At 52.1% G+C, this 22,616-nt stretch overlaps 1 protein-coding gene across 1 annotated transcript in view; it reads right to left on the reverse strand.

Moving 5' to 3' along the window:
• ADAM12 (ADAM metallopeptidase domain 12) overlaps positions 1 to 22,616 on the reverse strand; it is a 348,424-nt gene that overhangs the window by 98,748 nt on the left and 227,060 nt on the right. Inside the window, 2 exon segments of the mRNA XM_049645890.1 lie at positions 3,348 to 3,534; positions 19,157 to 19,233. Coding sequence (XP_049501847.1) covers positions 3,348 to 3,534; positions 19,157 to 19,233 — 264 coding nt within the window.

Consider the following 22,616-nt stretch of genomic DNA (forward strand, 5'->3'; position numbering starts at 1 on the left):
CAGGGGCTCCGCGGGTTGCGGGGGCGCGATCTGACTGCGAAGCTGTGAGACGGCCGGCACCCTGCCAGGAGCAACCTGGGTCCTCACTAAAACCGAATGTAGAGCCTTGTAAAAATGACAAACAATACCTCAGGCTCACAGCATAGCCAGTGCAAACCCTGAGCGCTGATTTATTCCTGCTGCTCCGGGCAGGAAAACGCACGTATCTGCAGAAAAATCTCAGCCTGCAAACCAATCTTTGCAACAGTCGCCAGAAAATGCTGGGCGAAGCCGAGGGCGGTCACCGTAGTGCATACAGAAGAGGAGCAAGCCGCAGTGACATTGATTTTGTGGAGCATAAAATAAGGCGGCTGTAAGTGAGGCAGGTGAGCGGCACGTGCCTCGAATGTGCCCCTTTCGTATTTACCTGAGAGGCCGTCCCAAACCATCTCGCCCGCCGTTCCAGTTCCCAAGGATTCCCCTTCTTTGAAAATGACGTTTTTGTCTCATTTTCATTATGTAGATGGACTTGAAATCACAGACATTTTCTCTTCCGTGAAAACAATCGCAGCGACTTCTAGAGCAAAACGAGGACGGAGCCTTCGCTTTTCAATTTAAAGGTTCATTTACACCCCAATACGCATTGTTAACAAAACAGCGCTGCTAGTCTGGTTTTCTGCCTTCCTCCTGAAGCCAGAAGGACTGGAGATTACGGTGCCAATCGCGGGTCGAGAGAGCCCTGAGCTTAAAGAATGAAAATGTGGCTGGCGGGTGGAGACCCAGGTCGTACTTCCGCACGAAATGGCAAACGTACTTGAGTGTCATTGACGCCGTCAGGTTGTAAATCTCGCAGCACGGGTGCCGGGGTCTCAAAGCAAAGCACCTCCAAAGCCAAATGCAAATGTTCTACTTGTTTATGACTGGAAGAGCTACCGAGGCATCACCTCCTCTCTGAGGTCCGGAATGGAAGGCAAGAGTGTCGCAAGAGTGAAAGAAACGTGCCTGGGGACCACAGAGGCCAGACTTTGTGACTCCAGCTCTTAAATCTGTCACTCTACCGTGCGGATGGCGGGGGGGGGGGGGGGGGGGGGAAAAAAAGGGAGGAAAACCCCCCGGAACGGCCGTAGGGAGGGGTGGGTAGGGGGGGGGGTTTTTTAAGGCTTTGCTCCCTGCGGGGGGGATGTTCAGTCTCCACCACTGAGTCTCAGTGTCAAGGTGGGCCACAGTCCCAGACAGGGGTTCTTACCCTTCTGCGTGATGCGCAAGAGAAGGAAGAAGAGTGGGAAGCACCTGTCATAGAAAATCTTGTGAGCAGGGGCTCCCGGGAGGCTCAGTCGGTTAAGCGTCCGACTTCAGCCTAGGTCATGATCTCGCCGTTCCCGAGTTCGAGCCCCGTGTCGGGCTCTGTGCTGACAGCTCAGAGCCTGGAGCCTGCTTTGGATTCTGGGTCTCCCTCTCTCTCTCTACCCCTCCCCTGCTCATGCTCTGTCTCTCTCTGTCTCAAAAATAAATAAAAACATTAAAAAAAATTAAAAAAATAAACATTAAAAGAAAGAAAATCTTGTAAGCATATTAAATTTTTTTTTTAATGTTTATTTTTGAGAGAGAGACAGAGAGAGAGAGAGAAAGGTGCAGAGAAAGAGGGAGACACAGAATCCGAAGCAGGCTCCGGGCTCCACACTGTTAGCATGGAGCCCAACTTGAGGCTCGAACCCACGAACGGTGAGATCACGATCTGAGCCAAAGTCAGATGCTTCACCAACTGAGCCACCACAGCGCCCCTAAAATCTCGTAAGCATATTAAGAAATAGAGGATGTTAGGGTCACACAGGCAGAAGACCAGGATGGAGAGAATCAACGACATCAAAATGAAGGCGAGGGGAACACTCTCTAGTCACAGCTGCGAGGGATATTTTACGAAGGAGAAGAAATCGTTTAGGATAATGTTTACTGGTGGAACTCAGACAAATGACTAGGAATGAACGAAGGGGAATGATATGTATGGAAAGTTGAATGTTAAGCAGTGTAACATTCAAAGTCAGGAAAGACAAAATGTGCTGTCTGTTAAGTGGGACCCTGAAGAACATGCCCCTGGGCCATCTAATTATCACACATTTGACATCATATTTATGAATTCCTGATTTCTTGTCAAAAGAGGAACAGGAAAGCCAGAGATGAAAAATCAGGAAGTTGTTGACAACTTCCTATCTGGTTGTACTCATTGAAAGGCAGGGCCCCCAGCCAAATGTGGCTACCCTCCTCCTTTTTTAAGAGAGTTCGCGGGGTGCCTGGGTGGCTCAGTGAGTTAAGCATCTGACTTCAGCTCAGGTCATGATCTCGTGGTTCACGAGTTTGAGCCCCGCGTCGGGCTCTGTGCTGATGGCTCAGAGCCTGGAGCCTGGTTCGGATGCTGTGTCTCCCTCTCTCTCTCTGCCCCTTCCCTACTCACACTCTGTCTCTCTCAAAAAATAAACATTAAAAAAAATGACACCCCAGTAAAAAATGAATAAATTTGTGCATGTTTAAAAAAAAAAAAAAAGAGTGTCCGCTCTGGCCTGTGGGGCCCGCATAATGCTGGACGTAAAAGGGTCAGGCAGTCATTTGGGGTGGAGGTTTCATGGTATTGCACCACGGGCTGTTGAGGCCTCTGTGTTTCTGTCCACTTAGTGGAGAGGGAGGTTAGCGGCCCAGACTCCATCAGGCAACGACTCTTTCCACTTCTGTAGCAGAAGGAGAGACCTTTGATGAGCAGGCCCAGGAGCAGGTGGCCAGAAAACACAGAGAGCTTGAACGGTCTTGGGAAGGAAGGCCAGGCATTGGCATCACGGACCGGGCTAAGCAAGGCTCCTCAGCAGCCCTGCGTGGCCAGGACTCTGGTCACCTCTGCACGGGCACGCAGGCAAAGACCGGGAATGGTATGCAAATCACAATGAAGACCCTATTTGTAAACAGACTGGTGGATAAAGAAACCTCCAAATTGTCTTTCTCCCGTAGCAGAACTGCTGGCCAAGGGCAGGTGAGGGCCTGTTCTCGCCTTGTTTATGGAGGCGGGTGCAAACGGTGGGGGTGCGACCATGGGTCCGGGTCCCCGTAGGTTCAGACACATAACGAAGGGTGATTTTGTCGGCCTCTGAGCCCGACTTTATCATCGGTTAATGACGCCGAGACTGACATTTGCAAAACAACGACGGAGGTTTCAGCATCTGGGTTCGCTCTGCACAGGTGATGGCAACCGCTCCAGATAAAGCGGGTAACTCCATCCCGCAGACACAACACCCAGACAGCAAAATTCCTCCAGACGCCCTCGCCCTGGGTGCCCCGAGCTGGAGTCCCCACGCCCCCAGGAGCACGGCCTTGGTTTCCCCTACCCTTCTTGCCCACGTCTGGGAGGGCGGCGGGAGCCTGGTCTCTGCAGCCGGGGCAGACGTGCCGTGATGTGATCCGCAGGACCCCCAGGTGCCTCTCAGGTTCTCCACCGGGAAGAGCTTGTATTCATTGGTTTCATTTTTCATTGGTTCCAAGAGATACGTGTTATTTTCAAATGTGATAAGTCCCCTGTTGAGAAAGAAAGAAGGAAAAAAAGTATATAATTTTTAAAGGTAGCTTCTTGTTTATGGCCAAGGCCCTGTTCTTAACAAGGGAAGGAATGGCAGGAGAAAGGCCAATTTATTTATATCCTCGGGTTTTAAGGCCATTTCTGTGCAACATGTTTGCATGGATTTTCTTCTTGCAAATGTTTTGAAAACAATCTGGGAAATTTTTTTGTTTCAAATATTTCATGGTAAAGAATAGACTGCATTTAGCCTCTATTTTTTTTTTTTAATTTCAATTTACAATTTTTTTTTTTTGGCATAATTTTTTTTTTTTTTTTTTTACTGGCAAAAAGAGTTGAGAGAAACGATGTTTCCTCTGCCTTGGACAATAACTCTATCTGAATTAGCAGGTGTGATTCAGGAGGGAAATCTTTTTCTTTAAAGGCAAATTCCTGCATGTGAGTTTTTTAGTCTGGTCCACTACGTTTCCTAAATATTTGAAAGGATTCTGATGTAAGGTTGAGCACCCACTTCTACTTATTTGTGGGAGACGTGTCAACAAAGGAAGCAGTGTAAGGGCACAAAGCATTAGGACTGCTTCCTGAAGGCTGAGGTCTGTGACTTGGCTAAAGGTGGATCTCTCTTTATAGGAGAGAGGACTGCTGGGAAACATCCTGGGCCTGAGGTTGACAAGGCGGCCTCAGGGGTCTGGCAGTCTGGGCGTAAGGTCCGGCTCTGCTACTTACTAATAGTGTGAACTTGACCTCTTTGACCTTGGTTTCCTTACCCGGCAAATGGGATAGTAATACCTATTTCTCTGGGCTGCTATGTCATCTAATGGAAACTTTTAGCCCTGTGGAAGCCACAGATCAGTGCTTAAATGGTAGCTGTCCTCTTTGTTATTAACAAGGGCAGGTCCGCGGTTTAGGCTTCTTTCTATTAACGTGTTAGTCCAAAGACTGACAATTTCCGGAAGGTCCTGTGCTTTGATAACACATTTGCCCACATACTGGCCATCCATGACTCCCTGATAAGAGATACAGCATTAATACGATAAATACGCTTCTACGAATGACAGTAACTCCTTAGTTACTGAAGTAACTTCAAGACTTCAATACAAAGGAACTTTGAAGTAACTTTTCGATCTGGGAATAAAGGTATAAATTCTTTTAAAAAACAGACAACTTTGTTACCCATTCTCTGCCTTGCAGAGAGAGAAGGTGGCATCATGCCAGGGACCATGATGCGCGTCTGCCCTTCTGGAGCACGACAGAGCCGAGGCAATGTTCCGCTTTCCAGAAATGAGCAGCGCTAGCCTAAGGCGGTCAGCTTCCTTCAGGTGTTAGGGGAACACTGCCCTACACGATGGTTTCTGTTTCTCTCTTTTCCAGTGTGGGACGATAAAGTAATTTAAAAGGCTCTTCTTGGTGTCGAAAGAAGGATTTTCTTTGGAGAAATGGCAATTTGAGTAATAGTAAGTTGGCAGCTTTAAGACTCTTCCCACGCAATAATGGAAGCTTCTAGAGACTTCCATCATTTAGCAAGGTAACCACAACCTCTCCGCTAGAGAAATGCCTAACACGTCATGTGAGATTTATCGCATTGTAAACAGACACGTCTGACAGAGTGAGCCCTAACCTTTTTGGAGACCTGAACCCTTTTATACCCTTCTCACAAAAATTCACATAGGCACATGTCTACGATATTTTGCAGGTCACGTCTGAAGATTCAGGACTATGGATGAGGTCCACAGGCTCAGGTTTCAGGCAGTAGTTCTAACACACAGTTCACACTGCCTCAACTCAAGGATCCGAGTTTGCCTCGGTGCTGAAAAAAGAGTTGAAAACGCGCACTGCTCCATTCCTCTTCTCCAGAAAACCCGAGCCTGTCTCCACAAGAGGGACCTTAGCACATGTTCCTATGTCATTCGTTACTGCTTATTTCGGCTCTTCGTTCGTGCTGTGCTTCTCGTTTCAAAATTTTAGCACGTGTGCTGTTAAAGCAAGGGCCATCTTATGCTTATTGATGGCCCGTTTATGGGTGAATAGTCCCTCTTCGAGTTGAATAGAATGACAGTATTTCAGTGCTCACATGGGATGGAAGGAAGAGGTCTGAATGAGTCACATACTTATGTTGAACACAACTGGTGAACAAATACACTCTACTCAGTTCATTATTATTCAACTGGTTTACTCCACCAGTCCAATGGAATGAAGTTATGGGCAGTGGGAAAGAGCAAGGTCATGTCTGGATGCTCGTGCCCCAATTAATGTCTTCATGCGTCTCCAGTAGACCGTACACATGAGACTTTGGCCATCCTCTCTGTTGGGGCGGCATGTATCTCTCTTCTTAAAAAGTTCTTCACGGGGCGCCTGGGTGGCGCAGTCGGTTAAGCGTCCGACTTCAGCCAGGTCACGATCTCGCGGTCCGTGAGTTCGAGCCCCGCGTCAGGCTCTGGGCTGACGGCTCGGAGCCTGGAGCCTGTTTCCGATTCTGTGTCTCCCTCTCTCTCTGCCCCTCCCCCGTTCATGCTCTGTCTCTCTCTGTCCCAAAAATAAATAAAAAACGTTGAAAAAAAAAATTAAAAAAAAAAAAAAAGTTCTTCGTGAAACAAGACTTAGGTTTTGAAGTTTGGAACGGGTAATGGGGGATTTTTGTTTGTTAAAGTTGATTTTAAAGAGCCTAAATTAAGACAGAGTACTTAAAAAAAAATAGGCCAAGGGAATGCGGAAAACAAACACACTTGAAGGGAAAGCATAGATTTGCCGAAATACTGACTTTCTTGCCCCAAAACAAAGATGATCCCAACATTTCACTTCATACACCAACGTCTTCTATTTTGCATTAGAGTTAAGTGAGCTGAACCCTCACAGTAAAACATGTCACCAAGTTCTAATCACGAGAAACAAATTACTGAAAAAGTTTTTCCACTTTATGGAAAAATTTTAGAAATTGTCTACTTAGTCATAAAAATGTTCTCATATCTCCTTTTATCTTTTAAGTCATCCAAGGGCCAGATGTTGAGAAACTGGGGTGAAGGCTTTCCCTTTGCTCCAAACAACTTGCAGCCTGTAATGCAGCTTAATTAAATAATTGCTTTGGGCTGTCTTGAGTATAATTAATCATTTAGCCCTAGAGGTTGCTGGAAACAACAGTGGACACAAAACTCAAGGATTCAGGGTTTCTGAGATGTAAAATTTTGATGTTCTCACAGCCCTTGCTGGCCCCGAGCTAGATAAGCGAGTGTAATTTAAGCTGAATGTCATAGATATTTAGTTGTAAACTTGGAGCTCGAAGTATCTCGGAGTATGGAATTTAAATCCAGCAGAGTCTGAAATTGGGGCTTTTTTCCCCGGCCAGAGTCGGGGCAGGAAAATGAAGACCGTGGGTACCTTTTCCAGGGAAAGACAGGAGGATCCTGGACCGGCCTCCATGGTGGGGAGCGAGGCCGAGTTCTTGGGCAGTGAGTTGAGTATATGAACGGAGGAAAGCGGAAGAGAAAGGCACGGTTGGGGGGTGATGAGGGCCACCTGACGGCACTCTGCCTGGGCTGTGCTCATTGCCTTGACCACCCAATGGATCCGCACCCGGCTGTATCTCTGGCCGTGATCTTGACTGTCAAGGACACGCAGGTGGCTGGAGGCAGAGCTGGGACCCGTGGGCCCAAGCCCTGCGCCTCTCAACCCTCACGCCTTCTTGCTTCCCTCCAGCGCTGTTGTGAGGGGGAGGTGGGGCCTCTCGTGAGAAGCACGAGAAGGAAAAAGAGCCAGAGAAATGGAGTGGCTGCTTTGAATATAGGCGGCCTTCCTTAAAAGTTTAAAATCGTGGTGTTTTTCCTTCAACGGCAACAAAGAGGAATCTATTAAAATTTTAAATTGACTTTGTTAGCTCTCAAAGTGAAAACTCAGGAGGCCTATATTTCCTCCAGATAAGTTTTTGTTTTTCTCAAAATTCAGTTTTTAATCTCCAAAGCAGTGGCGCATCAGGCAATAACACGGCCTCCTGCTGTGGTTCTTAGTACGATCTTTCTTACGACTCCCGGGCAATCCGGAGACTGGCGCATGGATTTTGACTACCTGTAATAAGGCAACGATTAGAATGTGTGAGTTTTCCGGACCCGGTTCCATGTTCGACTGCTAATTGAATTTTCGTGGGGAAAAAAAAGACTTCTGGTCTCAATATCAGGCTGTCAGTCATAAGTTAGAACTGCGGTTGGCATGAAATCTAATTTCAGTCCTTTCCTGGGGGAGCCCATGGGTAAAAGTAATATCCCACCTCACGCACGCTGGATACAGCGATCGCAGCGATGTTACCGAACACGCAAGCCCCGTTGGGCTTATTTCCAACGAGTAATTTCCATGAGAACGACTCATGTACAGTCAAAACAAATAGGCAGTGCCCCCTACTGCATGCAAAGCCCGGGCTAGCTAAGGTAGAACACACAAGGATATCTCACCCATGGTTCCCGTTTCAAATGTAATTCACGTCCGGGTTTGGGAGGCATGACAGAAGAGGTAAAATGTTAAACTATTATAAAAGATTTTAATAACAGTTGTGACTGGCACATCAGTAATAATAATAGCAGCTTACGATTTATGAAGAGACCACCCCGTGAGTCAGGCTCCTTTCTAAAAACAACAGCTTTATCGAGAAATGATTCACATACCATTAAGGTCACTCTTTTAAAGCATGCAACTCGATGACTTTTAGTACGTTCAGTGAGTTGTGCAAACATCACCACTGATTCTAGAATGTTTTCATCACCCCCCAAAAAACTATGTACCCATCAACAGTCACTCCTTATGCTCTCCCGCCCCATGAGCCAGGCTTTTGAATCCCTCTGTTTTCTCTAATATTTAGAGCAATCTTTTTAGAGCAGGTATCATGAGCCCCTTTCACTAAGAGGAAGCCAATGATAAGAGTCCAAGGTCACTGTAGCGGGTTGAATAGTGTTGCCCAAAAAAGATATGTCTAAGTTCCAACAAAGGTACCTAGGAATGGAACCCTTGGAAAAAGGGTCTTTTCGGGTGTGATTTTGTTAATGATCTCAAGGTGAGCTCATCCTGGATTCACGGTGGGCCCTAAATTCAACGACACGTGCCTTTAGAGAAAAAGGAGAAGACAGGGACGTGGCGGGGAGGCTACATCAAGGTGGAGGCAGAAACCAGAGTGACACAAGCCAGGAGACGCCAAGGGTTGCCAGGAGCCGCCAGGAGCCAGGAGGGACCCACGGTGGACCCTCCCTCCAACACTGCTGACTCCTTGACTTCAGACTTCCGGCCTCAAGGACTGTGACAGAAGAAATCTCTGTCGCTCTAAGCCCCCAAGTTCGGGGTCTCTCGTCATGGCAGCCAGGCAACTCACCCAGTCACCCAGCTGGTCAGCGGCACAGCCGGGAAGCCCCAGGTGGACGTGGCTCCCAAACCCATCCCTCGTCCTTGGCCACACGGGGTGACCGGCCTTCTCGCCTCAGTCACCAAGGACTCGCGCCGGGGAGGCCACAGCGGAGCTCGAGGGCAAAGGCCGCCCACGGGATGGGTGGTCAGCCCGGTGCTGACAGAGGGAGGGGTCACAAATGGCCTGTGTGAAACACGGGGCCTTGAGGGGAGTCTGGGAGGATGGGGAGGGCTTGGAGGGCAGGTGAGTGGCCTCGAAGGAGCAAGAGTCGAGGGGAGAGAAAGGTCAGAGAGCGCAGGCGAACACTGAGGACACGGGAGGGCGGGTGCAGACGCACGGTGGGGGCCGCGGAAGGAAGGCGGGACCCACGATGCAGGCTTTGTCCTCTGCCTCCATCCTTCCCCCTGGCTTTGGCCTTGGCTGCACCACGGCCCTGTCACGTACCGGTCCGCACCCTCCGTGCGCACTACAGTGTGCCTCTAATACAGCTCCGGCCTCCTGCCCGCCAGGACTCTGCTCTGGCTGCGTGTCCCCTCTTTCCTCTGCCTGCCCTGCCCCCACCCCACGACGCTCTCTGCAGTGTAACCATTGGCGGCCACCCCTCTGACCTGCTGGGATGCCGGCTGCTTTAAGGCCCGGGCCATGTCCCGTTCCTCAGCGTCCCCACCCGAAGGCCTGTCACGGTTCCCGTGGCTGCCCTTGGCTGCAGTGACCTTCCGGGCTGACGCTTACCCCTCACGGCCCAGCCCAGCCAGACCTTCAGGATCGCCCGGCATGCCGGTCCCTCCCGTGGTTTCCCCTGCGGTTTTGTGGACGCCCTCGCCTCGCAGCCCTCGCTGCGCGGCGCGCAAACGCCATCTGGCTGCTTTCCACGCCCAGGGCGTATCTTCCTCGTTTGTTTTGGTTTTCCTGGCCCAGCGCGGGGACTGGCATGACCAGTGGGCCACCAGTACGTGAGCCGGTGAGCAGCGGGCGTGTGCGGGAACCCTGGCACAAGCGCGGGAGGGGCGAGTGGGCCGCGGGGAGCCGCGTGGCTTTGCGTGCAGCGGGGTGGCAGGACTCGCGTCAGGCTCAAGCCGCGTTTTTGAAACACGACCTTCTGGAATGGGCAAGATGGCTGTGAAGGAAAGGGCGGAGGCAGGAAGCATGGGTGGGAGGCACCGAAACATTTTTGGAGCAAGGGTTGATCCAGGGTGGGGACGGGGAAATGGGAACAGGAGACACTTTACGCGGAAGCGTGAGGGGACCGTGAGCACGACCGGGGGGGGGGTCATCAAAGGTCACCGGGGGCCAAGTTGAGGCGCCAGAGGTGGGCTGGACCTTTCACGGAAAAGAGGCAGGAGGGGAGCCCATCCGGGGACGGAGGAGTTTGGATTTGGAGGTTTTGGAGTTTCGAGGCAGAGTGGAGCAGGGGAGAGCCCACACTTGACCTTGGGTGACCTTCGGGAGGGACACCGGCGCCGCCCTGCAGAGGGAGCGGAGGAGCTGTGACCCCAGCACTGGCTGCCACAGATGATCCTGCAGGACTGAGGACTCAATGTCCCCAGGGGAGGAGGAGGCAGGGACACGGAGAGCCCTGGTCTGCGACGGTAGGCGTGGCCATGGGGCGGAGGGCAGGCCGTGGAGGCCAGCCCCTAGAAGAAGAGTGAGCAGAGGGTCCCAGTGCAGGGCTCAGGGCCGGGTTGGCTTCACCTCCACTCCCTGCCAATTTCTCCGTTAACACGGCCTACTGCGCTCCAGAGATTTTTAAAACAATTCTGGACAGGCTAGGACTAAGTGTCACCGACCACTTGATGGCTTGGGGAGAGCACGTTTATGCCCCCAAAGGTGACTGGACACCTACAACAGGGCAGGTTCTAGGTTGAGCCCAGGGCCCTGCCTGCCTGGAACTCACGGTCCAGCAGACCGGAAAGTAAAGGCAAGATCATCTCTGCGCACCTGACTTCCCGGCCCGTTAGACCATTTCGCTGCAGGCCATTTAGGTTGAGCCGTGAGGTCTGTAAAAAGCCACATCTGCCCAGGTGAGTGACCAGAGTCAAGCGACGAGGCGCCGGGAAGCGACGAGGCGGTGAGCACACGGCACCGGACGGGGTAGAGGCCGTGGCTCATTCCCAGGCTGCCTCGCTCCCTCCGTCTGGGTTTCCTCCTAAGATTCCTTTCCCTTCTCACCTCCTCAGCTGAGATTTCCGCTTCCTTTCTTCAAATGGGTCAATTCAACTTGTTTGTTGAGTTGCAAATAATAAAATAACGATTCCTCCATTAAAGCAGAGGGTTTGTTTTTGTTTTTGTTTTTTACAGTGTCTGTCTTTGCCTTAAATTGCAAATGCTTACTTTCGTTAGAATGGTTATTTCTGATTCCTTGGATCACGACACGGTCAGTGCTGCCCTTTGAAAACTAAGTTGACTTACTATCTTTCGATAGCATGTGGCAAGAAGTATTTCTGCATTTCATGCTATATTTGATTTCATTATATAAAATCTAGTGTGACGATTTTATATCACATGGTTTAAAGGAACACAACGATGTGTGCGTTTATTGGGGGTAACACATAGACTTGCATCTGAATATTTCTATGGAATTGGATTTTTGAAAGCATTTTGTACTGTCTCCCCCACTGACGCCAGTGCTAAGAGCTTCAGGTGCTACAAGCAACGTATCAGAAATGTTCCCCATCCCGAAGGTCCTTACAAGGTATGCAAACGTATAGCGAGATACACCAGTCAACTATCAACGGAGCGAGGAAGGATGGGCGCTTTAACACACAGATGTGAGCAGATATTTATAAAGTGTCGGCTCGCCCCTGCTCCACTCTCCCTCAAAACTCCAAAATGTCCAAATCCAAACTCCTGGGTCCCCGGATGGGCTCTGGGGTCGGGGCGGGGCTTCGTGAAGGAGGCATCATTTGACTTGGTGAACCTTCCAGAGCCAAATGGGAGGTGGCGAGAGAAGCACGTCCCACGCAGAGGGGCAACCAGGGATAAAGACGGCAAGAAGTGTGAGGCATGTTCTGGAAACAGCTAGAAACCAGTGCGGCTGGGAAGGGGGAGCTTCCTCACGGTAGAGGACGACGGGGCTGCAGAAGAAGATCGGCTCCAAACTGTGCAAAAGACTTAGCAGGACTAATATGGAACGAGGGGTTAGCCAGACTTGGGACTGAGGTGGTTTTGCTGGACGCAGCCGAGCGACCCCGGGACCCCACTTCTGCATCTGTCACCTGAGGAGTGTGACACCCACTGGCTCTGGTGAGCGTCGCACGAAGAATGCAGAGCCCTGCATAAATGCAGGAGATGCCTCCCTCCCTCTCTCCCTCTCTCTCTCTCTCTCTCAGCAGAAGCTGGGAGGAGGAAAGCGGGGACAGTGTCGTTTGCTGTGGGATCGGCAGCTCCCAGCCGGGGCGTCAGGACGGGGCCCCGGATGACGGAGCCTCTCAGCTGCTCTGCACCGTGGTGGTGATAACTCTGGCCTCCCCGTCGTGAAAGCAGAAACTGTAATGATGGACGCAGTCTGGCGTCCCCTGAATGTCACCACCACCCCACGGGATATGTGTGCATGCACATGTGTTAGTATGTGCGTGTGAGCATGCAAGTGTGAGCGTGCAAGGGCACGGGTATGACGGTGTAAGTGTGCGCGCGTGTGCACGTTGCGCCCCAGGATCCTAACCCCCATGTTGAAGTACAGTTATTCTCATAACCAATGCTCGTCTGCAACTCTAGACAGCAGTTTCCTCATCTATCAACTGAACGGTGGGCTTGAGTTAGGTTTAAGCCGAATTTCAACCACCACGCCTGCAGGTGATGGCAAAACTCTTGGCCGATCCCCAAAGCGTGAGCCCCCAAGACTTGTCGTGCCAGACGCGAGTCCGAACCGAGCAGGCGGAGCGAGGGAACCGGAAATGGTGCCAGACGGTCCCTTCCCTCAAGGAGCTCCCGCTGCAGGCAGAGAGCAGGACGGGGATGGGAAGGTGGCATTTACGAATCAAATCAGGACACGGGGGAGTGTGCCCGGGGCCGGGTGTCCGTGCTGGCAGCTTAGGGCCTCTAGGGCGGGAGCAGGGTTCTGTCCCCGGCAACGCGACAGCTAGGTCCCCGAGCTCTGCGGCCTGGAGGAGTCTCTGATGCTCATGGGGGGGGGCCCCCCTGAGGCAGGTGAGGTGAGGGGTGGGGGGCCAGGCGCCGAGCAGGGAGAGCAAATAACAGATCAGAACGTCAAAGGAGAATCCCGCATCTTCGCCCTGAAACTGCACCGACGAGGACGGGGCATTTCGGGGCCCCGTGCGATGTAGTAGAAAATTAACTTATGCCTGAACTTTGCACTTGGCTTGGAGTCCTTTCGAAGCAGGGACAGAGTCCACGGCCGCACTCACTTTTATGGCCTGTTTTCCGCGTTGCACTGCATTCCCCTCGATTAAAGAGCTCTTTCCTCTTTTATCCTGCTTTCTACCCGGATCTTTATGCTTCTCTCTCCTTATCGTCCTCCCCACTCAGCTTCAAATGAAGAAGGCTGACTTGGTGGCTTGTCCCCACTCTTCTCTGCTCGGGGACTGAGTTCTCCTGGCCGGCCCAGGTTTGATCGAGCCCTTTGGAAGCACAGCAGGATGTTCCTTCTCCGCAAAAGCAATCTGCTGGCCTCCAAGTCATGTGTCCCCTAGGACATTTGAGTTTCCCTCCACAGGCCTCGATCTGAATGTGTTTTGGGGTCACACCACACTGAATTTAATTTCGAATCCCTATTTTCTTTCTCAGAATCCACCGGCTGGGGCCGTGCTAGCTGCCTTTCTCCTTTAGCGCCCGTCTCCATTGGTTCTTCCCTCCAGTGAGAGCAGTTGATGGAACACAGCCTTTTCTCTGGTCTGATTCTCCACTTAAGGGATCTCAAGGTTGACTACGTGACTCCGGAATCTCTCTGTCGATGCACGGTCTGCTGCTTTTGTAACAACGGCACAACGATCTGGGAAGTCAAAATTCCCAGGAGCGCCATCCCCACTCGGGGCTCCCCACCGCCGCTCCCACCCCTCTTGGTGGTCGACCCCAGATGGCCCAGTACCTGCTCTTCTGACTTTTCCTGAAACCCCAGCCACAAGTATTTGACAGGGTTCCTCTTGGTCGGATGATGGTCTGTGCCAAGCGCCCGGGAGGGAACATTGTCCAAGTGCCGGAGACGAGGAGGGGTGCAGGCTGGGAATCGGACACCGCACAATCTGGGCAGAGAGGCTGACCTCTCTGTGCGGGAGGACAGTGACCTTCCCCTTTGGGGGGCAGCCCTGGGAAGAAGGATGGGAGTTGTGACCGAGGGGCGTGGCCAAGCACAGAGGGCAGATTTATCCCATTTGAATATCACTCTGGGAAATACTCTCCAATTTTTCCTTTTCGTTTAAGAAAATTAGTTAATGTCACTGGTTAGGCAATTGTTTTTATCATAAAAAGGAGCTCTCAGGAATACCTTGGAGATACCCCTTTTTTCTTTACCCATCAAGAGTTTGAGGGATGCCTGGGTGGCTCGATCGGTTGAGCATCCGACTTCGGCTCGGGTCATGATCCCACAGTTCGTGGGTTCGAGCCCCGCGTCGGGCTCTGTGCCGATGGCTCGGAGCCTGGAGCCTGCTTCGGGTTCTGTGCCTCCCTCGCTCGCCGCCCCTCCCCCACTCACGCTCTGTCTCTGTCTCTCAAAAATAAATAAACGTTGGGGGAAAAAAAAAAAGATATCCTTAAAAAAAAAAGTTTGAGAAGCCTATGAAAAATCACCTGAAAATTATTATCAGACCGATCCAGATACGTCTGGACTTTGACGGTCTGAAACTTCTTCAGCAATGTGTGGAGGGGGCTCATTCATTTCCAAGGATCCTGGCCCTCATTCGTCCTTTCTCTGGCAAAAGCTCACTGGTTTCCCTTGATGCACGGACTCTCCCCACTTTCCATTCCCAGGGTTGGGGATGGCTCACCCCCAGGTTGGCTCAGGGAGTTAAACCAGAGCGTCATAACTACCACTGGCCACTGTGACTGCTTCAGGGATGGGCCTGGGACCCAGTTAGGGCCAATCAGCTGTGTTTTGGGGAACTCTGCTGAACTCAAAAGGCAGCCCTCACTCTCTTACCTGCCCTCTGAGGATGTAAGCCCGGAGCTGCCTGCTGCCTGCAGCCTCTCTGTGACCACAAAAATCAGCTGTGCATGAATATAAAACCAACACAGAAGAAGGTGGAGGCCAGAGTAGAGACGGGGTGGACTCTGGTAGCATTAGTTAGACCCTGGATCCAGCCATGCCTGAAGCCACTCCTGGCCTTTTAAGTAGCATGAGACTACCTCCAACTTTTGCTTGTCTTTTTTTTTTTTTTTTTTTTTTTTTAAGCCAGTTGGAATTAGCTTTCCTGTTCTTCATTCACATTGGCCTTTATATTAACTTGAAGCCTTGAAGAAACACCTGGCCCTCAATAAATGGCCTTTAAACAAACAAGTCCATCTTTTAGGCTCCAGAGAGAAGCAACGGTACATTTTGGACTTTCCCTTTCCACGTGTGTATGAGAGATTCTCCTTTCAAGCCTACTGGGTACCCCACAGGGCAGGGTGTCTGCGAGTCCCACATGTGATCTTTGCCACTCTGGCCTTGCGGGTGTCCAACCCCGTTCCCACAGGAAGAGTACAGCTTTGCATAGAATGAGCCCAGAGGTACCGCGTGAGCATACCTCCCGCCTGGCCCGGTCCCAGAATCAAAGAACGTGAGACAGTCTCGAGAGTCTGATGGTGTTTCCACCGGCTGCTCGTTCACGGTCAGGCACGGGGCTGGCTCTCCTATAGGTCGCTGCATCTGCTTTCAAAGCCACCATTTCAGCCGGAGACTTTATCTCGATTTTCACACAAGGAAACTGGGGCTCAGAGAGGCCCGGTGACTTGTCCACTGTTGCACAGCTGGGTTCACTGCCCGGGCTGTTGTGTGCGAGGGCAGAAACATCTCGTGGTGGCCCCCGATCATCCGCCTTGAACTGGTCACCCCCCTTCGTCCCAGATGCCATCAGGTCTGACCCCATCCTGTCCTTCACCTCTGCTCACCTCTGTCTCCCCCAGGAGCCTGAGCTCTGGCTTTTGCATGAAGACTGGGCCCTGGCCCCACACAGCTCTTAAATCTCCTGACCCCCAGCCTCATTCTCTTTGCCCCTCGAACCTTCCCACTGTGCTCTTGGGACTCACGGTCCATCCCCAAGCTACCCTCCCCCTGACTCTCTCCTGAATATCCTTTCACCTCCCTGCCCCAGCTGAAACCTGGCTGGCACCACTTCCCCCAACAGCCTTTCAAGACAGACTTCACTGTTTGAAGTCCTTCCCTCGGGACCTCGGTGCCTCCAAGGTGAGCCATTGTCTTCATTTCTGCATACCGTCACCTGCCACCGAGGTGCTTCGTCACCTCTACTGGTGCCCACCACGCCTGCTGGGCCCGCGCGTGTATGGCCGCCCCTGCCTCGTCAGTGACTTCCCCACGGCTTCCTCCGTCGTCACTCAGGAGCAGGGGCTTGGTCCTTTCGTGTAGCTGTGCCCCACGCCACCTCGGGGGAGCGAGACTCAGACACAGAGCACTTTCGGTGGAGAAGGCAATGCTCAGAAGTGTGCAGATGCTACTGTCACCAGCCTCTCCAAACCCCTGAAGACGTTTCTGGACGTCTCTGGACGTCTCTGGACTCTCGCACGTCTGCGGGTGCCGGCTCCGTCCAGGCCCCCGCCGCTCATCAGGATTACTGGGAACGTATCTAGCTGAGCTCTGCTCTCGCATGTACCCCCTACAGCCTGTTTTCAGCGCGGTGGCCACACAGTGACCTGTGGAAACGGTAAGTCAGACCTCAGCACAAGGTTCCCGTGACACCCGTTATACAGAAGAGGGAGGCCAAGGCCCCTCCCGATCCCGCCCTTCCGTTCTTCCTCTGACTTCAGCGTCTGCTGCCTCCTTTTCCTGCTCCACTCCAGCCACACCGTCCCCCGACCTCGGGCATTTTCCGGCTTCGGGGGCTTCGCGCATACTGTTCCCTCTGGCAGCAATGTGCTTCCTGCAGGCGTCCACACGGCTCACCCCTGGCGTCCTTCGGCGCTGGCACGGGGACGCGCTCAAGGAACGTTTGCCGAAGAACGAGTAACAGCAGAGCAGCAAATCCAACAACAGCAAGATAGCTCTGTTCTCGTATCAGATCGGCGGGCGTTTCTAAGCTCCATAGCGTTACTCCGACGGGATACCAAAAACGCTTTCTAAAAGCAATAGTGCGCAGAAGCGTGCGTGCGTGTATGCCCTCCATGGAGCGAACCAAAAAGAGACTCAAGTCTCTGCCTCCTGACTTGCAGAGACAGAAGGATCAGGGGACAGAGCAAGCCGGAGAGTGAACTGTGTGATGTGACTATTTTAATGAAGATAGACACACACACACACACACGCGCGCGCGCGCGCGCGCAGGGCTTTGCATGCACAGGACGAGGCCACAGCTGGCATTTTACCCAAGGGGGGGGAGGGGGAGGGGGGAGGGAGGAGGGTGAGCTTGTTTGTACATATTGTCGGAGTCCAGTGATAAACACTGAGTACAGCAGGTATTTCAGGGATGGGGGAAGATGTCAGGAGAGACGGCGCTCGCCTCCGACGGCCAGAGTGGAAAGCGAGGCGGCCACGTGGAGGAACAGGGTGGCGGGACTGTCACAACAGCACTCGCTCCTCCGGGGCCTGCGCACGGAGGCACAGAGCGTCCGAGGCCCCCCCCCCCTCCCCCCGTGCAGCGCAGCAGCGTTTGCAACCGAGAAAAGCTGGAAACCACCTCCGTGCACATCGGGGAGCGGGTGAAGGGACGCGGCGAATTCAAGCGTGTTTGTCAAAGGAAGGAGCCAGCCCCACGTCAGCCGGGAAAGGATGGGTGTCAAACGAGCCAAACACAAAAACAAACTGCTGAGCGAGGCAGGATGCTCTCCGGCGACCTTCGTAAACTGTGCAGGTGGCCGGGGTCAAAAAGCGTGGGTGGCGGCTCGGAAGGACGCACGTTGCGCGTTAATGGAGGGCACGTGGGGGCGGGGACGGGACGGGAGGGAGAGAGGGGTGGGGTGGAAGGGGCCGCTCGGCTCTGGGCGCCTGACACGCGAGTGAGAGTAAGGGGCGGGCAGAGGGGACACCAGGGCGTGCGGCTGGCACCGGGTGCCCCACGCGGGGACAGGCACCTGCCAGCGTGCCCCTGGGCGTGCGCCGGGCCCCGGGTTCTGGGTCGCGCTGGAGAGCTCCTCACCGCTGCCAGTGTGGCCAGGAAGGCACAGGCCACCGCTGCTCTTTATTAGTCCAGGCGTGTTTGTTACATGTGTCCGGGTTAATGGGAGGCACCTTTTCTGAGAACACGCCCATTTCCCGTTAACGTTCACTTAGGCTCTGTCTTCATCTGCGGCTAACACCCTGACAAGGGCCAGTGTGGTCACCACCTCCCTCAGATTTGTGGGAGCTTGACTGACGTGTGTGTGTGTGTGTGTGTGTGTGTGTGTGTGCAGGCTCCCACATGGGACTCCCAGAGACGTGGCGTTACGGCTGACGCAGGACACAGCCCTGGTCTCACGGAAGCAGGCACCCAGGCCATCCTCTCTCTGTCCCCGAAGGCACCCCGGGGCCCAAGCAAAGCAGGGCTTGGGGGATTCAAGCTGTCGGTTCACAAAGGCAGTGAATAAACCCAGGAAAAAGGCCGAGGCAGCTGGAAATTTGTCAGACAGGCTGGTTTTGCCGAGGAGCGCACGAGAGCCAGCTGGTGGCCAATGAGTGTGGTCTGGAAGGATGAGCTGTACGGGCTCGTCCAGCCACAGAAGAGAACGGTGTCCTGACACGGGCCACAGCCTCGTAGCAGAAGCCCCCACACCCCACGCCTGTATTCAGCTCACCTTGAACTCTGTTAAACTGGTGCCTCTGCTTTGTCTCTTAGCGACAGGAGGTCTGTGCCTGTGTACCAAGCAAGCAGCCCGAACGCCAATACCTGAGGTCCTACCTCTTAACACCAGGAATTACTGAGCACACGGGCCACATGAACGAAAGACAGTCACAAAATCCCAGGGTGGAGTAACTCCGCCAGTTCAGTGGCTCTCGACTGACCAGGCCCGTAGAACCTTCTAGAAAGAGTCTGTGGTGGCAGAGAAACTGAAGCCCCCGGGGCCCGCTGTGCTCTTGCGAGCTGTCAAGCGGGGCTTCTCTGCCTTTGCCATTTACTCTCGATGCTCGAGAAGAAGAGGTCGCAGTTGTGGGGCAGACCGGAGCCGCTTACCTGAGGCCAGAGCAAGTGCTGAGGCTGGCTGTGGAACCGGAGGATCCTTGCACGTGTCCGTGGTAGTAACAGTGACCCTGGAAGGAGGAGACAGGAGGCTCAGTCTCGGTGCCTTCTCGCCCGCTCACAACCGCCCCCAATCACCTTCACGCGTTGGCAGCTACAGGCGTCTCTTTGGCATGAAATATTGAACCACCGGTCTTAATATTTATTTATTTTCAATTCTATTTAATTTAGAGAGAGCGAGCATGGGGGAGAGGGGCTGGGTGGGGGAGGGAGGAAGAGGGAGGGAGGGAGAGAGAGAGAGAGAGAGGGAGGGAGAGGGAGAGAATCCCAAGCAGGCTCCACACTCAGCACAGAGCCCGATGGGATCATGATCCGGGCTGAAATCAAGAGTAGGACGCTCGACCAGTAAATCACCCAGGTACCCCTTAATATTTCATGCTAAACCCAGCGTGATCCAGCCAGGATCTCTGGCACGAGACGCCTGATTTACTTCAGGATGATCAGTGGGGTGTTAGCTGCGCCCCAGTCCTGCTTTTGTCTGACACCCTTCGGGAAAGCCCTGACGCGGGGTGCCTCACGAAATCCGGCGGCAGGACAAATCTCACAGGCCCCGCCATTTTTACCCCCCTGTAAATTGTCTTTCGTGACCAGATGGGGAACCGCACGGGGTATTTAAGCACACTGGGAAATGTGATAAAATGAGGCCGAAGCCTAGGGCTTGTGAAAACACAAAAGCAGATGACAGAGGAGGTGGAGCCCCCCCCCCCCCCCCGCACTGCCCAGGCGAGAGCTGGGAGCCTCTCTCAGCAGGAAAGACAAAATAGGAAGGTCTTCTCCATCCGTGACGAAAATCCCTGTGTGACATGCCTGCAGAACTCACGTCTCAAATAATGTCGCCGTTTGCAAAAAAGAGACCGCGGCACAGACGCTTCTTTACTGAGACGATATCTGTCCAGAATCAACAAGGCAAAGGTCATGTTGCAGCCTCAGCTAAGAGGCTGACGGGCAGGAAGTGCGGGGCATACTCAGCTGGCCTCATTCACGGCCTCCACATGCCAGCTGCGGGGCCTGGCAGCCAAGGGCAGCGTCGTGGGTGGAGGAGGAGAGGTGGGCTCGTGGGCTCCAGGCCGTCCCTGCTGAGCCCACCTGGGCACGCGGCCCCTCTCCTCATGGCAGGCGGCCCGCTCGCTTTCCCCAGGGCACAGTCTGGTGGCCAGCCATCCTGCCCAACAAAACCCAAAATTCCCAAGACCACCTTGACTTTGCTAAGAAACAGGACCGCAGGGGTTTGAGCGGCCAATGACATCCAATAACACTTCTTCAAAGGGGTCAAGTTTATCTGTCACCGAGGAGAGGACAAAATTCTGAGACTATCTGAAAGGCAGTTCAAGACGGGAGATGACAAGGCCAGCCACTTGCTGTCTTGACTTTTGTTATTGATTCTAGAAGTTCTCCAAAATTTCAGGAGGTTCATACTTGGCCTACTATTATTAACTTACGATATCTTTTGTTGTAGGAAACAGAAGTCTCCAATTCTTACAACATCAAATTTTCCATCTTTCTCTTTATGAAGTTTGCGTATTGCTTAAGGAGACTTTCCTCAAGGTCACGCAGACATCCTTCTTTATCGTCTATTTCCGTAGTCTTATACTTGGCTCTTTAATCTATCTGGAATTTAGTTTTTGAGGGGTGTGAGGTGAGAATCTAACTTTCCCCCCTAAACTAAGACCCAGTGCTCCTCTCCCACCGTTTGCCCTTTTCTTAGGTTCTGAGCTGCTACCTGCTATATACGGGATGCCCACACATGTACGGAGCCCTGCTTTTGTGTGCCACGAGCCGCTCCACTTGTGACAAACCTCCACTTGTCCCTTCCTGTGCCAATACCACGCTGTTTTAGTTCCTATTGTTCCATCATACATTTTGATGTCAGGGAGAACGAGTTCTCTGTTTTTGAGTAAGATTAAATTCACATACCATAGAATTCACCTTTTAAAAGCATACGGTTAGTGTGTTAGCACATTCACAACGGGCAGTCACTTCCCTGGGGCCTCCCTTCCTGTCTCAGCTGCCGGCAACCACTGATCGACTTCCTGTCTCTACGGATTTGCTCACTCATTCGTTTTGTGGAAGTGGATTCATACGACACGTGGTCCTTTGTGCCTGGCCTTCTTTCGCTCAGCATGATGTTTTCAAGGCTCCCTTAGCTGGGAAAGAAATGGGTCATTTCTTTTTATGGCTGAATAACATCACATGGTATGGAAATGCTGGATTTTGCTTATCCATTCATCGGTCAATGGGTATTTGGGTTGTTTCCACTTTTAAGCGAGTGTGAATAGTGCTGCCATGAACATTTGTACACAACGTTCTGGGTGGACACACACTTTTGGTTCTCTTGGGTACATGCTATGATCTATGATTTGCAGATATTTTCTCCCATTTTGTGGGCTGCCTTTTCATTTTCTCGAGCAGGTCTTTTTGATTTTTTTGATGAGGTCCGTTCTTCCCTTTGGTTGTTTACGTGTTCGCTGTCATACCTAAGAAACCATGGTCTGACCTAGGGTGCTGAAGGTTTCCACCTATGTTTTCTTTTATTAATTCTACAACTTTAGTTCTTACATTCACACCTTTGATCCGCTTTGTTTTTTAATTTTTTTTAAATGTTTATTGATTTTTGAGACAGAGAGAGACAGAGCATGAACGGGGAAGGGTCAGAGAGAAGGAGACACAGAATCCGAAGCAGGCTCCAGGCTCCGAGCTGTCAGCACAGAGCCCGACACGGGGCTCGAACTCACGGACCGTAATATCATGACCTGAGCCGAAGTCAGACGCTTCACCGACTGAGCCACCCAGGCGCCCCTGATCCGCTTTGTTTTTTAAAGCTTATTTATTTACTTTGAGAGACAGCAAGGTGGGGAGGGGCAGAGAGAGAGAGAGGGAGGGGGAGAATCCTGAGCAAGCTCTGCACTGTCAGCATAGTGACGTGGGGATTGAATTTGCAAACTGTCAGATCGTGACCTGAGCCAGAGTCGAGAGTCAGATGCTTAACCAACTGAGCCCCCTCCAAGGCTCGTTTTTTTTTTTTTTTTTTTTTTTTTTGTATATGGCTTGAAGTAGGAGCCCAATTTCCTTCTTCTGCATGTGGAGATCCAGGCGTCCCGGAACCATTTATTCAAGGGCTGTCTCGGCAACCTTGTTGAGGGCAGGTTTCCTTTGGTTCTGTTCTTCGCTTCGAATGTTTCTAGGATATTATTGCCTATTTTCTCTTCCAAGTGAATTTCAGAATCAAATTTTAAGCTCTGTAGTAATCCATTGAGATTATATTGTTAGTATATTAATAATGTGGTTAAGAATCCATCGAAATCCATGTTTCCTGTTCATGTACATGGTATGTTTCCATTAATAAAGCTGTTTTAATGTCCTTCAATCTAGTCCTAGATTTTCTTGCATATTGCTG

This window comes from Panthera uncia, chromosome D2 (assembly GCF_023721935.1).
Source record: "Panthera uncia isolate 11264 chromosome D2, Puncia_PCG_1.0, whole genome shotgun sequence".
Classification (NCBI taxonomy): Eukaryota; Metazoa; Chordata; class Mammalia; order Carnivora; family Felidae; genus Panthera; species Panthera uncia.